This window comes from Marmota flaviventris, chromosome 1, assembly GCF_047511675.1.
Source record: "Marmota flaviventris isolate mMarFla1 chromosome 1, mMarFla1.hap1, whole genome shotgun sequence".
Taxonomy (NCBI): domain Eukaryota; kingdom Metazoa; phylum Chordata; class Mammalia; order Rodentia; family Sciuridae; genus Marmota; species Marmota flaviventris.
In genome coordinates, this window is record NC_092498.1 from 104,968,831 (window position 1) to 104,984,923 (window position 16,093).

The 16,093-nt window shown below is 44.6% G+C and overlaps 1 protein-coding gene across 1 annotated transcript in view; it reads right to left on the reverse strand.

The window, feature by feature from the left end:
- The window catches only part of Pkd1l1 (polycystin 1 like 1, transient receptor potential channel interacting), a 145,503-nt gene that overhangs the window by 37,112 nt on the left and 92,298 nt on the right, over nt 1-16,093 (reverse strand). The window contains exons 35-45 of the mRNA XM_071608980.1: nt 14,389-14,495; nt 12,911-13,127; nt 10,809-10,982; nt 9,544-9,663; nt 9,383-9,452; nt 8,757-8,803; nt 7,672-7,831; nt 5,734-5,869; nt 4,453-4,537; nt 3,886-4,062; nt 1,297-1,415 (exon numbers count right to left, since the gene is read on the reverse strand). Coding sequence (XP_071465081.1) covers nt 1,297-1,415; nt 3,886-4,062; nt 4,453-4,537; nt 5,734-5,869; nt 7,672-7,831; nt 8,757-8,803; nt 9,383-9,452; nt 9,544-9,663; nt 10,809-10,982; nt 12,911-13,127; nt 14,389-14,495 — 1,412 coding nt within the window. The remainder of the gene's footprint in view (nt 1-1,296; nt 1,416-3,885; nt 4,063-4,452; nt 4,538-5,733; nt 5,870-7,671; nt 7,832-8,756; nt 8,804-9,382; nt 9,453-9,543; nt 9,664-10,808; nt 10,983-12,910; nt 13,128-14,388; nt 14,496-16,093) is intronic.

Genomic DNA, 16,093 nt, shown 5'->3' on the forward strand with positions numbered 1-16,093 from the left:
CTACACTTTTAATTCAAAACTAGGACTAGAAGCTTCCAATATTTTTGAGGTGGAATCTAACCAGTAAGGGCAAAATTTTAATCTTAACACAAATCTTTTTAAAATCTTATTCTTCTCTCTCCATAACACTCATTTTCTAAAGTTAAATATAATTTCCTTTCCTATGTTTTAAGATAAGCAGACTCATGGGCATACATATTCATATTCTTTCTGTTAAGCAGCGGGGGAAGCACACCAAGCAAGTTCTTTATCTGGAGCTTCTCCCATTAGATCCTGAAGGTCTTTCCCTAAAAGCCATCCTCACCGCCCCCCCCCCCCAACCCTGCCTGCCACTACTGAAAATGCAAGGGCTTTTGCATGCTAGATAAGCATTCTACTGCTGAGCGACAGCCTAAGTCTTTATTTTTTTATTTTGAGAAAGAGTCTCGCTAAGTTTCTGAGGTTGGCCACCAACTTGGGATTCTTCTGCCTCCCCCCTCCTAAGCAGCTGAGGTTATAGGCATGCTCCACTGTGCTGGGCTCCTCATGCTTTTGTTATATCTAAACACAACTCCTTGCTGTCCCTGTCCTCCTGGGAAGATGTGGTTATTCCTAAGCTATTTCTATTACACAAGATGTTGCACTAATTGTCTTATGCTTGGGTTTTCTCATATTTTTGCTAATGTGTCTTTAAGGGTGATTCCTACTATTGGGGAGTCTGGACAAAAGGTAAGCACAACTGTACTTGTGCTAGAGAGTTCCAAATTCCCCCATGGGGGCTGGCTGTACCTTTTACATTCCTATCAGTGTGAGAGCACTTTATCACAGCTCACCAAAAGAGCCTGTGGATGGATATATATATATATATATATATATATATATATATATATATATATATTTTTTTCCCCCCAGTTTTAATTTGCAATTCTCTAACTATAGGTGGAAGTGCCATAGTGTTTCTTTTTTTCTATAAACTGTTTGAAAGCACATTTTTGCTCTAAAAAGTTGCTGGTCTTTTTCTTTTCTCCGCCCCACCCCCCTCTCCTGAGTCCATGCATGGATGGAGGAAATTAAGGACCAGGGAGTAAGATGTTAACCAACTTATCATGGGTAGCTTGCGGGACCAAGTTTTCTGACTCTAATTTCCCTGCATCCCAGTGCCGGGCACAGAATGATATATGGAAAAGGATCTTCCCACCTGTACTCCCCAATACCTAATGAGAATAATCTTTTAAGAATGATCATCAGCAGGAAGGTGCTCCTTCTGAAAGGGAAGTTCGACGAGAGTGCACCCATCTTATGCACATCTGCACCCACCTTAGGGCTGCCTCCGTACGACTCTTTTTCCTAATCTTCTCCCTGATGACCCTGAGCTGAGCCTTGGATGGTGGGCGCACCCAGCGCAGGCTGCGTTCTCGTTGTCGGGCAGCCAAGACCTGTCAGGGATGAAAATGCTAAGACCCTCAGGCTGGCAGTGAAAGGAGAGAGGCATTTACCATCAGCCAAAAGCAACGTCATCACTGAGCTTTGCCTGGTATTTGGGAACAAAGAGCTACTTTATGTAGAGAATGTATACCAGGTTGTTGGGGAGAGGTTTGGAGACAGGGTAGCTCCATTTAAAAGAAACTCTGCTTATATCCCAGCCAAACTTTTTTTTGGCAGGAGCTGAAGCTGGGCCACTATAAAGAGCAGCTTTACACAACAGGCATGTCTGCTACTGTCAAATTATGGGAGCAATTATCTTTGGCATTTGCATGGTATTTTCTTTTAGAGATCTTCAAAGTCTGGAAAAACATTTTAAAGTACAGTCTTAGCAAGAAATGACCTTTGATTTTCTTTTTTAAAATATTACTGCTTTCATATTATGTCTCTTTATGTTCAAGACACACATAACAGTGGATAGAGTTCATTCATTTTTTTTTTTTCTCATTCACACATTTGTTCATTCAATACATGTTCAATGAGGAGACCCTAGGTCAGATATGGGAGACATTGATCTGGAAACTCAGAAGCTCTCCTTCCTCTGTTGTACTTTTAAGAAATACATGGCAGTACAAATGGTATAACAGTGAACCTGGGGATTGAAGCTTGGTGGTTGGGATATTCCTTTCAGCTGATGGATGTGTTATCATGAGAAGGGTGAGCACTGAAGCCGAATGTGGGGAAGGTTGGTGGGTAGAGCTCTGTTGTGGTTTGGATGTGAAGTTTCCCCCAAAAGCTCCTCTGTTAATGCAGGAATGTTCAGAGGTAAAAATTGTGAGATTATGAGAGCTGTCACCTAATCAAACTAGAATGGACTTACTGGGTAGTAACTGTGGGCAGGTGGAGTGCTGCTAGAGGAGGTGGGTCACTGGGGCTATACCCTGGAAGGGTGTATCTACCCTGTGGCCCTTTTTTCTGCTTTTCTCCTCTACTTCCTGACTGCCATGAATGGAGCTATGCTCCTCCATCATCCTTTCTGCCATGGTGTGCTAGGTTATCTTGGGCCCAGTGCAATGGACTCAGCCACCCTTGGACTGAGACCTCTGAAACCAGGAGCCCCAAATAAACTCTCCCTCCTCTAAGTTGTTCTTGTTGGGTATTTTGGTCATAGTGACACAAAACTAACTGATACAGGCATCTTGATTTCAAGGTGCTAATGGGATGGGCACAGGTCTAGTGATGCCAACCTGACCCTTAGGATCACGGCTGAATCTGCCAGAGGAATCTACCCCTGAGGAAAAATCTATAGAAAGAGAAAGAACAGAGATAGAGTAGGGAGGTGGAGTATCTGCACCTGGGGAAAAAGTAAGAAAGCCTTGAAGCAGAAAGGAAAGTTGAGATCCAACAGGTGTGAGGAAAAAAACACAACAAAACTGCTCCTCAGATGAGGTGCTGGGGTGTACCGTACTGCTATGTGGCCTTGGCCTTTATTATTTCACCTCTATGAGCCCCAATATCCTTATCTTTAAAGTGGGATGCAATAATACTGCCTACTTTACAAAATCTTATAAGCAACAAATTGATATAGTGAACGTAAATGTAGCATGACTGTTTTAGTCAGCTTTTTCACTGCTGTGAATAGAAGACATGACAAAAAAATTTTAGAGGAGGAAAAGTCTATTTGGGGGCTCATAGTTTCAGAGTCTCAATCCTTGGACAGCTGACTCCATTCCTTGGGGCTTGAAGTGAGGCAGAACATCAAGCTAGAAGAGTGTGGCAGAGGGAAGTGGCTCTCACTATGATCAGGAAGCAGAGAGAGAGAGACTCCACTTGCCAGATACAAAATATATACCCCAAAGCCACACCCCTAATGCCCCACCTCCTTCAGCCACACCCATCTGCATTCAATTCCCACTCAGTTAATCCCATCAGGGGATTAATTCACTGATTGGGTTAAGGCTCTCCTAACACCTCACATCCAAATCATAACGACACAATGACCACGGACTATATAATTGATGCTCAGTATATATTCTCATCATCCAGGTGCCAGGGAGGAAGGCTGTAGATCAGTCACCTGATGAGGTTGCTTAGCCTGTTGGAGTCTCTGGGCTTTCTGAGAGGAGGGGAGGGAGGGTGAGCAGAGGGAGAGATGGTATCTGACTGTGAATGAACTGGGGCTGCAGCCTTGGTCATAAGGACCAGTGATTACTTCTCAGAATAGAATAGCACATTTTATTTTATGTATATTCATGTCAACAACAAGCCTGTGAGTTTCTTTGTGGTGGCTGAAAGACCTTGCTCTTTTTCATAACATCCACACCTAAGACAATACCATATGTACAAACAAGCAAAACCGAATATAGGAAGGAAAGGAGAAAGAAAGGAAATTAAGGATGGAGGGAAGAAGGGAAGTACATGACAAGAACACATACAGCATGGTTCTCCAAAGCCCAGTTCATGCTGCACTGATAATCCCCTTACTTTTTCAACTTCCCTTGCACAGTCAGAAATGCAGCAGCTGTGAGAAAGGGGAACATGGCTTCCGTAACGTTCTTCCAATTCCAAGTCCAGATTCCTGGTTGCTTCATATAAAGACTCAGCAAAAAATTGGTTGTCGTCTTTTTTTTTCCAAGCAAAGCCCAATGCCATGATGCATATCTGGAGGGAGAGATGTGATAGCAGGGGCTATCATCAGCATTGGGCTGTGTTCCCTCCACAGAACTGTCCTCCTGGTACCTCATTGCCAATAGGCCTCCATTTCCTGGTTCTGAACCACTCACCAGAGGCTTGACCCCTTACCAGGCCTGGCCTGGCCTGAGAGACTTAAGTTCTCCAGGCTCAGGTTCCTCAACTGAAAAATGGGTGGTCACCTATGGAGCTTAGCACAAGGCCTGGCTCCCTCTTTTTGTCCCTCACCACATCTCAAATCAAACTATAAAGAAAAGAAATGCATTGCCAAAATGCAGCCAACATGCATTGCCAAAATGCATGCCCCTCTCCAGTGTCCTGCTGAACAGAGGAACGTCTGCCTCAGAAGGTGTGTCTTACCATGAGTGGCTGGGTGACAAACACGCAGCAGACCACGGAAAGGGACAACAGGTGCAGCCACCTCATACACTGAGCCATAACAAACCTGTCCAGGAGAGAATGCAGTCAGTACTCTTGTGGGAGCAAGCCACCATGGTCACTACCACCTGAGCATGGGGACACAGGAGTAGGTCAGCACCTTTGCAGGTTGAGACCTTGGGCAGGAAGTGGGACTGCAGCCAGGTTGGGGCTACTGGACGTGGGCACTGTATCTTTCAGCCCATTAGAGGAGAGTCATTCCTTGCTGAGAGAATATCTGCCTTTCTAAAGCTACTCAGTGGTAAGAGAAAAGAAATCCAACACACAGCAACAGAGCAGAGGGAGGGAAGAGGAGGAAAAGGCAGGTGTGACCTGGTGACAGCTGCAACAAGTGGATGCAGTGGGAGCAGGAGAGCACTTGGGACTTCACCTGCCTCCTTGGACCCCAAGAATTAAGGGCCGAGGATCCATACTTTCCAGATGGGTAAACTGAGGCACAGAGGGCTCTAGTGCCTCATCCATCCTCACGGTGATTCAGTGTGTGCATATGGGTGAGGGGAGATCATAAGGAAGAAAAGGCCTTGGCTTTGTGACCTACTTCCCATGGTTTAGGAACATGTGGGCCCACAGGAGCCATGAGATGACTCTGGGGCCTCTAGTGGTGACCAAAGCCACACGGCAGCCAGACCAAGAGGCACTGAGTGCCGGGGGCAGTCCCGAATGGATGGTGCATGGATGGTAACCGTCGCACAGGCATAGGCTTGTTTGTTGTTGTACTGGGGATTAAACCCAGGTGAGCTCTACCACTAAATTATGTCCTCTGTCCTTTTTATTTTTTTGTTTTGAGACAGGGCCTTTCTAAATTGCTGAGGCTGGCCTTTAACTTACAATCTTCCTGCCTCAGCCTCCTCTGTGCCTGGGCTTTTTCAAACAGGAGATGATGAGCACTTTGTCTGAGCTCCCTCTCAGGAGCTTGGTGACTGGCCCTTCATTCCTTAATGAGGACCTTCTTATTTAAAACCTTCTTATTTAAAACCCAGTATGCCATCCGGGCTGTTGCAGAGCTTGCCCAAGCAACTGATCCTTTGGGGTTTGCATATGATTCTGCTCACTCCCATGGGGTGGAGTGGGGTGAGGGAGAAAATATCAATGGTGACATCTGGTATCTGCATTTTATGTGTTCCTAGAAAAGAGGGGCCTCCTTTACAAATGCTAGACTTTCATCAAGTGACCTGAGTATATTTGAAAGCCTCAAAAGCTCACCTGTAGCCTATGAGTCCTGTCCCCAGTCCACAGGCTAGGGAAGCTGATCCACAAATGGCCCATGCTGCAGAGTTTGACCAAGGCATGCCAGCTCTTGACCACTGGGGCATGAGCCCTTCAAAACCACCTTTTGGAGCTACAGAAGAGTAAGACAGAGACAAGCTGGTTAACAGACCCAACATCCTCACCCACAGTGTGATGGTGAGCTTAGTGTCACCTTGACTGGGTTGTAGGGTGTTTAGAAATTGGGCCAAAGATTATTGTGGGTGTGTCTATGAGGGAGTTTCCAGATGACATTAGCATTTGTGTTGTGGACTGAATAAAGCAGAGGCCTTTTGATGGTAGATGGGCCTTCACCCAATCAGTGGAAGGCCTGAATAGAACAAATGGGTTAAAAAGGAACTCATCTTTCCTGATGGTCTTTGAGCTAGAACATTGATCTTTGCTTGAAGGTCCAGGATAGCACCTTAGGGGTTCTACTAAAATGCCTCTTAAAATGATGGAGAGGTCCCCAACATTAGAGGCAGAGGGACTAGTTTCCATCTCAGATCCCAAATGACTAAGTAGGCTGACTTAGATCTGTAGGATCTGCTCTGACTGGATTAAGACTCACTCACACCATTTGGACACAGAGCTGTGACTTGTCCCCACAGCCTTCATCATTTCCTCTTAGCTATGCAATTCCTCCAGAGCCATGCACATAACCAGAGGTCACCCCACAAAGTCCCTCTCCTTGGAGGGGAGTTGTAGAACTCCTTTTCTCAAGGGATGGTTCTTAGAGATAAATCCCAATGGGGGAACATCTGGGGGCAGGAGGCAGTGTCAATCAAGGGCAACTAAACCCAGCCCATCTCAATAGACCAGGAAGCTGGCATTGGGCAAACCAAAGGACACTTGCTGAACATGCAACAGGAATGCAGAGGTGTGACCAGGATGGGATAGCAGTGTCTTCCTAAGCCACACCTTCCCCACCGCCTCCTTGGCGTCTGGTCCACCAGTGCGAACTTTCCACTTCTGAGCTTTCACTTCCCAGAATGCATGTGTCCAGCTTGCCATGGAGGGTAGTCATACTTTTGGCAATACTGGTGCCTGTACTATAGGCTCACCTACCTGAGGTCTCATTCACCCACAGAAAAGACCTTTTTCTGCTCCTATGGTGAGTATGCAGAGCAGGGTTCACCTGCTACCCAAAACCAATGCTCTAGGCCCTGTGTTGAGTAGGCCCTCATGGTTGCACACATGCAACTTGAGACCCAAGCACAGGATGACCTGCCCTCCCTGGGTGCAGCCCTTGTTTTCCAGGTCATTTTCTGCTTTTCCAGCTCATTGCTGAGCCTGCAGCATAATTGAAGGAAGGGCTGCTATTCACTCTAATTTACATTTTATAAAAGCAAAGCTTCACCACAGAGAAAAAAAGAAAAGAAATATGGGAGGGGCACATCTAAGGAAAATCTAATGAAGGGAGATCTGGAGAATAGAAGAAAGGGACCAGGAGGGAGGAGGAGGGAAGGGGAAGGGGACAGACTAAGGAATAATATTGGTAGATTTACTGTTATATTGTGTGCGTGTATGAATATGTAACAACAAATCCTACCATTATGTACAACTATAATGCACCAGCAAAAGAAATTGGAAAAAATTTAAAACACAAAGCTTCAAATTTCAGAATATCTAAAGAAGTGTGAAGACACTATTACTAGCTTTTAAAAAGATCTGATGTAATTTATACTGAATATAAATAATAAATCAATCAGGATTTGGGACAAAGTTAGAAGCCACCATTTCAAATGAGTCCAAGCCTGTTTTTAGATAAGACTCAAGTGTCTAGTGACATGCGTCTCAACTCCAACTCTGTTCATCCTGCCTCTCTCATGGCTAAGGCTGATGATGGGCCTGCAGAAAAGTGGGCTGCCTGTTGCAACCACATGGCAATGTCACCTTGTAAGCCAGGAGGGGAGTGGTGGCTCTTTTCCCTTTGCAAAGTCCCCTGGTGGTCAGGCCTGCAGGCCTCCAAGTCCATGGATGGGCAGGCTGTGTCATTGCCTTCTGCCTTTCTTCTGCTCCCATCACTCCCAGAAGGAATGGCTGATACAGAATGCTGGAATGACAAGGACAGGCCAAGGTCAATATTCCCACAGATAGTGAACTCCTCGACAATGGTGCCATATGAGCCTTCTCACAGGACAGGCATGGCACATGGTCAAGTGCAGTCCTTGAATTCTGAGGGGGAAGCACAGTCAGCCTTGGGAGCTGGCTCCTTAGGACCTGTGGGGTGACCATGAAGCAATGCCTGTGGCTTGGTAGCAGCTCCATTTTTCAGGTAATTGCACCCTGATTCCTAGGAGGCACTACTTGCCCAAGGAGGGTTTCAGTCAAGAGCAACGGTTGATAAAAGGCTCCAAGGTGGGAGAGAGAGAATCCCAGCACAGCATTTAGGGATAGGGCATACAATGCTCCACGCAAAGGCCCTGAAGCTGCCAGGCAGGGGTGAGAGACTAAGAAGCACAGACTAAGCTAAGGGCATAGTCACCTAGATCCCACAAGCAAAATCCCAATGGGTTACTGTGGTCACACCATTAGAAACTGCCCTTCACTTGCTTTTAGTCAGAGGCCTATTTGAGACCTGGAGCTCATATCACTGCAACAGCTCCTCCAAGGCCCTGCTCCTCGTGCTAGGCTGAAAGGAGCAGGCTAAGCAGACATCCAGGCCTTTCTTCTTCACAGGGGCCTTGGCAGTTTTCACTGAACATATACATGAGGCTTTCTAGGTTCTGCAGGGCTGCTCCTCTCCCATTTTTCTGGCCTCTGCAGAAACTCCTTCTTCTTGATACTACCTGGATGCCCATCCCCCCTCACTGGGGCTTGAGAATCAGCCCTACTTTTCCAGATAATGGATCCCAGACAGCACAATGTGTGACCTTCCCATGGTCATACCACATGCAGCCAAAGAAGAATGCCAGAGAAATCTTATTATTAGACTGCTATGCTAGAGAATTAGTTAATGCATGTAGTTGTCCACATACCTTACATGGCTCCTGGGTGTCTTGGGTACCTCTACAGGAAGTAGGATCTGATTGAAAAAAAGGCAAATGTATGATGTCAACCCAGGGACATCTTAAAGCTACCTGGTACACTACCTCCAGTTCTTCTTCCTGACCCATCATAATTAGCCTTTCTGAGATATGGGACAAAGCTAAGATGAGGACTTTTTAATGTTGCCATCCCAGTGTGGAATTGACACCTCCTCAGTCACCCAGGGCTGCCCTCAGGAAATATAGCAGTATTGGAAAAACGTTTTAAATAGTAAAAAGAGCCTTAAAAGAAAATAGTGATAAATGGTACTATAAAAAAATTAAAATAATAAAACTGAAACAACAATAGCAACTGGGAAAAAGTATTCAGTCTCCATTGGACAAAGTCCCATTTACATAACTAAGTGGCAATCACTTAAATCTTGTTTAGAAAAAGAAAGGATTCTATGAAGTCAATGAAGAGGGGCAAAGGAAAGGGACAACCCACAGAAAATAAGATGGCTTTTAAATATATGAAACATAATGCAAACTGGAAGTAGGGGATTCCATTCCTACCTAAAAGATTGGCCCAGGGGATCAGCTTGAGGGGAGAGTTTGAGTTTCTAGTGCATGCTTACCCAGAGGGACCTCTGTCTGCACTCCTCTTAGCAGTCTGCATGCCTCAGTCCGGGGACACTCCATCGCTTCCTGCAGAAGTAGAGGCTGGTTAGAGAGGATATCCCCCAGCAATGGAGGTGCCACTCAGGAGCATAGGGCCGTGCAGATAGTCCACAGGTACCTTGCTGAGCCTGAAGAGCAGTGCCAAGAGCTGTGACCCTGGGGAGGCCAGGAGGGTGCACAGGAAACCCAGACTAAAGGATCGGAGAGTGATGTCTGTGGGGCCGACATCCAGAGGGAGCTACGACAGTCAACAGTAGAAGTTATAACTCCTCAAGTGATTCCAACTCAAAACTCAGGGGCATTTGTAGTTCCGAAGACTTAACCTTTGCTCTCTCAATCCAGGTTAAAAAAAATCACAAAAAAAAGTCATTTGTTTTTCTCCTGTAGAAGTCCCTGCGGACACTCATTTTTCATGAAGGGGATTCTCAATGAACTTAATCCTTGCTATAATCTGACAAGAAGGCATCAATGTCTTCAATGTGCCACCCAACAAAGAAAAATGGTCAGGCCTCAGATTAGACAACTAGTTGATCTCACAGGAGTGACCCAAGATAGGTTTTCTGACTACAGGTCCTGAGTACATCCCAGGTGGATATGGTGGTTCCCTTCTTGCCAATTAGTGATAGATTTTTTGAAATATTTTTTAAAAACTAATTATTTGCACATGGCACTCCTTTAAAAAATTCTAAATCTATAACTGTTACCAGACCTCTCTGATATCTGGTGCCATGTAAGAAGGCCACCATCCGCAGCTGCATGGTTGGGACCATATGGATGTAGTGGGTTGGGCTTATAAGTGGCCCTGAGTTGTAAGAAACTAATCCCACTGTTTTGCCATACCCTCCAAAATCATGCTGTTTCCCCTCACTCAGGAGAGACAGGTTCTCCATTTTAACTGCTTGAACTGTTTCAGAATTAATTCTCTACATTTCATGAGGAATAATTAGACCATGTTTGCAGTGTAAACTGGCATTCCAAATGCTAATGTGGCCATGCTAACTTTTCCCTGTTCTCTCAGCCAAAGCATTTGTTTAAAATGTGAATAAATGTCAACCTTAAAAAAAACTTGGGAGTGTTCCCACGAGACAACCCAGGCTACCAATACCTCTGGGGATAGCTCTGTGGCCCCTGGGGTTTGAGGTCTCATACAGCAGTGGTCAGCCAACCACAGCAGCTCCTCACCCAGACCTTTCATCTTTCAGACCCTTCCCAGCTACATCTCTGGCCATGTCACCTGGGGTCCCTCCAGGTACACAGCCTGATTCCCCTGGTTTAAACTCTTCTTCAAGTACAGTGAGTCTTGCTAATTTCCGGGTTAAGAGGGAGCCATGCTTTAGGTCTTGAGAATTGGCAGCCATTGTGGGAAAATCAGCTGCCTCCCACCTGCTCATGTTCGCCTGCAGTGACCAGGACTGCAAGGAATGCATAGACACACAGCAGACAGAAGGACACCGTGAGCCGCTGTGTGTGTAGGTAGCCACTGGAGGAGGGCCGACTGTACACGGAGAGCCAGACATGGAAATCTTCCAGGTACTCTGTGAACTTGGAATAGAACAGCTGAAAGGGAAAACCACAAGACAACAATTTCCTGATGTCAAACATTTGTGTAAACAAAGTGAGATCCTGACTGATAACCAACAATTTCCTAAGCTGAGACTCCAAAATTTTTTGGCTTTTCTACCTGGGCTGGTTAGCTGGATGCTATATAACCACTGGGTGCAGGTGGACGATCCACACAGCCCCTTGCTCTGGCTTCTTTCCTCCCACCTCATTACCAGCATCTTGCTGCAACCACACACTCCCACCACCCTGGACTTTGGCCTAGTCCAGCCTCCTACTGGAGGCCCCTGAGACTTGGTACCAATCATTCCTCCCTCTCACTTGTCTGGCTTCTGAATTTTTAACATTAGCTCAGAAGCCCCTTCTCTCTAGAGTCTCTGAACACACTTCTCCATGTGTTCCTAATAGACTATTTAGGAACTGTTCTCAGTACTTTCCCCAACAGACTGTTCATTTTCACTGGGCTCTGAGTGCACCAAAAGCTGGTGCCACCCATGCTGTAACCCACATGGTCCACCATGTAGCAGGCACTATGTTGCCCATGGAATTACACTAAATGTTTAATGTTTCAATGCAATTCAAACATTATTTAGTGCTCAACATTGTAGAAAAAAACCAGAATTACTTATACATAGGACTGATATATGAAATACAAGTAGAATAATGAGCAAACACCAGCAAAACAATCGAAACAGAATAAGACTGTGTCTTTTATATGTCAACTGATTGTCCAATGAGTTACAGTGGATTCATGGAATATAGCTACATGGACTCATAAGTGGCTAACTTAGTGTAAATTTCTTACACAAAGTTCTCAAGCAAAATAGCTGGAGGAGAAACAATGCACATCTCCTATTGTTAACTGTGTTCAGTCAGCTAAGTGGTCATTCTTACATGGAAGTCTGAAGGAAAGTCCCAGTTAAATCTGTCCCTTGGTTTCAGGTGCTGAAGAATTTCCATATGCTGTGGCTGATTAGAAACCCTTGTTTAAAATTCATGATGATTGTGCTTCCTAATAAATTAGCAATGTCAAGCCAGAAACTACTACAGTTGTAAGCCTGGTTCTCCTCACCACCATGACAATGGGACATGCTGGAAGGAGAGCCCAGTGGACTGGTGAGATCCAGTGTCTGTGGAAATATCAGCTTTCATGGGCCCTGACTCACTCTTGAGAACCATCTTAGGAAATCATTTGCCAGAAACCCAAAGACACACTCAAACCTACAGTTTTCTATCATGGAAGTAAATAAAAGAAAATCAAGAGTACCCAGTAGGTGGATACTTAAGCAAATAAGAGTGTATATCAGCCATTATAAAGTCCTTAAATTGTTCATAAAGAGCATTCATAAAGAAATTTACTCTAAAATGTTGAATTAGGAAGCATAAAACACATAAGTCTTTTTATTACAACTATACAAAATGAATAGGGAACACTGGAAATAGGGAAAGATTGGAAGAGAACTTGTAAAAATCAAAACTTTCACAGTTGGTCTGTGAGATCATGGGTGACTGTCACTTTTCACCATCTCCTGCCATCTGGCCCTGATCACATCTATATTGTGTGATAGTAATCTAAGTTGTTTTGTATGTATACACAAGGTGCTGGAAAGACTTTAATTAGGGGTCTGATGAACATTGCAAACCACCAGTAACCAGAAATTCCATAGGTGGTATTGCAGTAATTGTTAAAAGAAGAAACATTACTGTAGAGATTAAAGTTGGCAAAGGCCATCAGTTCATGCTTACATGGCCACTTACTGCATGCATCACTGAAGATATGAATATCCTGATAGTTGACTAAGAAAAGAGATAATATGCCAAACTTCAGAAAAGTTTAAATAAATGACTATAAGAAGAGAAGCAGAGCTAGGTGCTAAGGTGTGCCAGTCACCAGGTAGGCAGGTTGGCACTGGCATGGGACTTACTTTCTGGAAACCCAACCCATGGCGCAGGCGGGTGAGCTCTCGCTCCACGTGGCCATCCCATTGGTCAGCAGCCAGCCAGCACTGGGCAGGGAAGAACCAGCTCTGTCCTGAGTGCAGCTCTTTCACCATCACGTGGCTAATGAACCAGCTCGGGGAAGGCCCACGGCTGTCATGCCAGAGGCGGATCTTCCGGAGTGGGCCCAACTGCGCAGGAGCACTGATGACACACAGCAGCATCACATCAGCCCTGTGTGCAGGATGGCATGGGCATGGCACCTCGCCAAATCTGATGCTGGCACTCAGGACACTAATGATCCATGAGGAGCAGATATGCCAACAGATAACTGCCATGCAGAGTGACAGGTGGAAGCCCCAGAGCTGGCCAGTGGATAGTGAATCCCACCCAGCACACAGGGGTTCAGCATCTATCACACTTATCCCCTGAACCTCAGTTCTGCTTTCCATGACTTCAGTTCCCCACCATCAAGCATGAGTCCAAAAATATTAACTGGTGAATTCCAGAAATTAACAATTCATAAGTTTTAAATACATTTTGTTATAGTATATTATAATTATTCTACTTTATTATTAGTTATCTTTACTCTTTTGCTAAGAAAAGTTTAAATAAATGACTATAAGAAGTCATTTACTTCTTACTCTTATACTCACTCATGTCCTTACTCTTACATGTCCTTACTCTTCAGGTTTGGAATAATACTAATTAATTTAGGCAGGTTTAGTGGCCTAGAATTGTGATTGTGATTTTAGCATGCAAAAACTAATAAATGAAACTGTATCCTAGGTATGTATATATAGGAACAAACAGAGGTATGCAGGGTTGGTATTATCTGCTGTTTCTGGAATCTATCTGGGTCCTGGAATATGTCCCCTGAGAACAAGGGGGATTGGTGACTATAGTTTTCCTAAATCCAAGTCATGAAAATCTCATTAATGTATTTTTGCCTGGAGTGAATTAGTCAGAAGTTAACTTTTTTTCTCTTAATAAAGAATTACTCCAAATGGAAAATACTATTAATAAAATTTTCCAGTAGAAAAAATAATTTAGTTCAGTACTTTCACATTTCTAAAAGTGGCAGGAGCTGGCCTTCTATCTTGATAAATGATCCTGCCTCGTCCAATACCACCAACTTTGCAAGACCACATGTCCTTACTCTTCCAGATTTGGAATGATACTAATTAATTTAGGTAGGTTTAGTGGCCTAGAATTGTGATTGTGATTTTAGCATGCAAAATTAGTTGATTTCCTTCTTTCTCTTTCTCCTTCCCTCCTTTCCCCCCTCATATAACCTACCTTTAGTCTACTCCAAATAATAAACTATAAAAATATTTCATAAAATTTTATGTACACTGATGTTCCCAATGTTCTCTATGCTGCTTTTTTGGGCTTATGATGAGAACACTCTGATTCTGATTGGCCTATCTTTTCCAAATCGTGTGGTTGAAATATCTCTAAATACCTCAGGATAAACGTGTGTCTGGAATTCCTTTCAAACAGGGTCTTCTCAGGACTGCAGATCTCTTTGGTTTCTGAAAGTCCATTTTCACCACATAAAACAATGAAAACCTTAAAACACAGACACAGGGTGAGAGCTCCAGATGTTTCATAGAAGATGCCAGCACCCCTGGGGTAGGGCTTCCCTGATCTTCCCTATTTTCTATCCTTCTGGAAACCACCTGACAAGCTGTGGGACAGCTACAGGCCCCAGCATGGAGCTGAGGGGAGAAGGGGGTGCCCTCATGGCCTGCACAGTCCTCCTAGACTAGGGAGGATTGGAGGACAGGGATTAGGGCCTGGAATTAGAGCCTGGAAATGGAGCCTGGGGTGGCTGGATGGTTTTTCACATCCTTGATCTAGAAATGTTAGTTCCCACCTGGGATTTACTGGGGCATTTATCTTTATCAGGGTAAGAGAACACATGGTGGGGGCAGCATCTTCCTTCCTTTGGCTTGGCAGGAACACTGGGGGAGGCCTGCTAGGCCCTGGAGTGGCACCAGGGTCAGGTGGCAGGAGCTTCCACCTCTGCAGATGCACCCTGGGGAGGCCTGTTTCCAGTGGGGCTGGGCTTGTTGTTCCTCACTGGTGTATTGCTACCCAGGAATGAGTACTGTGTTTATCAATCTTTCACTTAAGAAAGATATATATTTTTTTTAATTCAAAGATACTAGGACTGCTGTAAGTAGTCCTAGTTAAGAGAATTTAGTTAAGAGAATTTCCTTCTATGTGCATGAGAAGAAGATTAGCATTAAACAGGGATGAGAGGTGGGAGGGAAAGGGAGAGAGAAGGGAAATTGCATGGAAATGGAAGGAGACCCTCAGAGTTATACAAAAGTACATACAAGAGGAAGTGAGGGGAAAGGGAAAAATAATACAAGGGGGACAAATGAATGTCAGTAGAGGGGGCAGAGAGAGAAGAGGGGAGGGGAGGGGAGGGGGGATAGTAGAGGATAGGAAAGGCAGCAGAACACAACAGACACTAGTATGGCAATATGTAAATCAATGGATGTGTAACTGATGTGATTCTGCAATCTGTATATGGGGTAAAAATGGGAGCTCATAACCCACTTGAATCAAAGTGTGAAATATGATATATCAAGAACTATGTAATGTTTTGAACAACCAACAATAAAAAAATTTAAAAAAAATTTCCTTCTATGTGATGTTCACTGTTTATGAATTACTATAAATATATAGTTGATAGGCTAGGGCTTGTAGTGAGTGGAGATCATGTTAGATTTCGTGCCTAGCTGTACCATGACATCCCCATCACACACATCTCTTTTCTAACATTCATTGACCCATTTTCTTCTCAGTGCCCCCAGTCCTACAGGTTTCCATAAAGCAGCCATAGTTCCCTCAGGAAATGGGAGTGAATTTTGAATGCAGATGGAACCTCCCTTCTTGTCTCTGTGACTTGTGGTTCTGCTCATGGTGTTCATCTCTCAGACCTTGCTCTCACTGCCCACTTGGCATGGATGCTCCCCTATGCTGCATCACTTCCTTTAGCCTCCTACCATTTCCTCTCACTCCCCACCCTTCTATATCATCCTCCATCTGCTTGGGAAGACTCTTTTTAACCCCAAGCTTCCAATCCAGCTATGTCCCCACCTATCTCCAAGGTTTGTCTGATCAATTCTCATTCCTTTCTCCCTAGATCTATATCT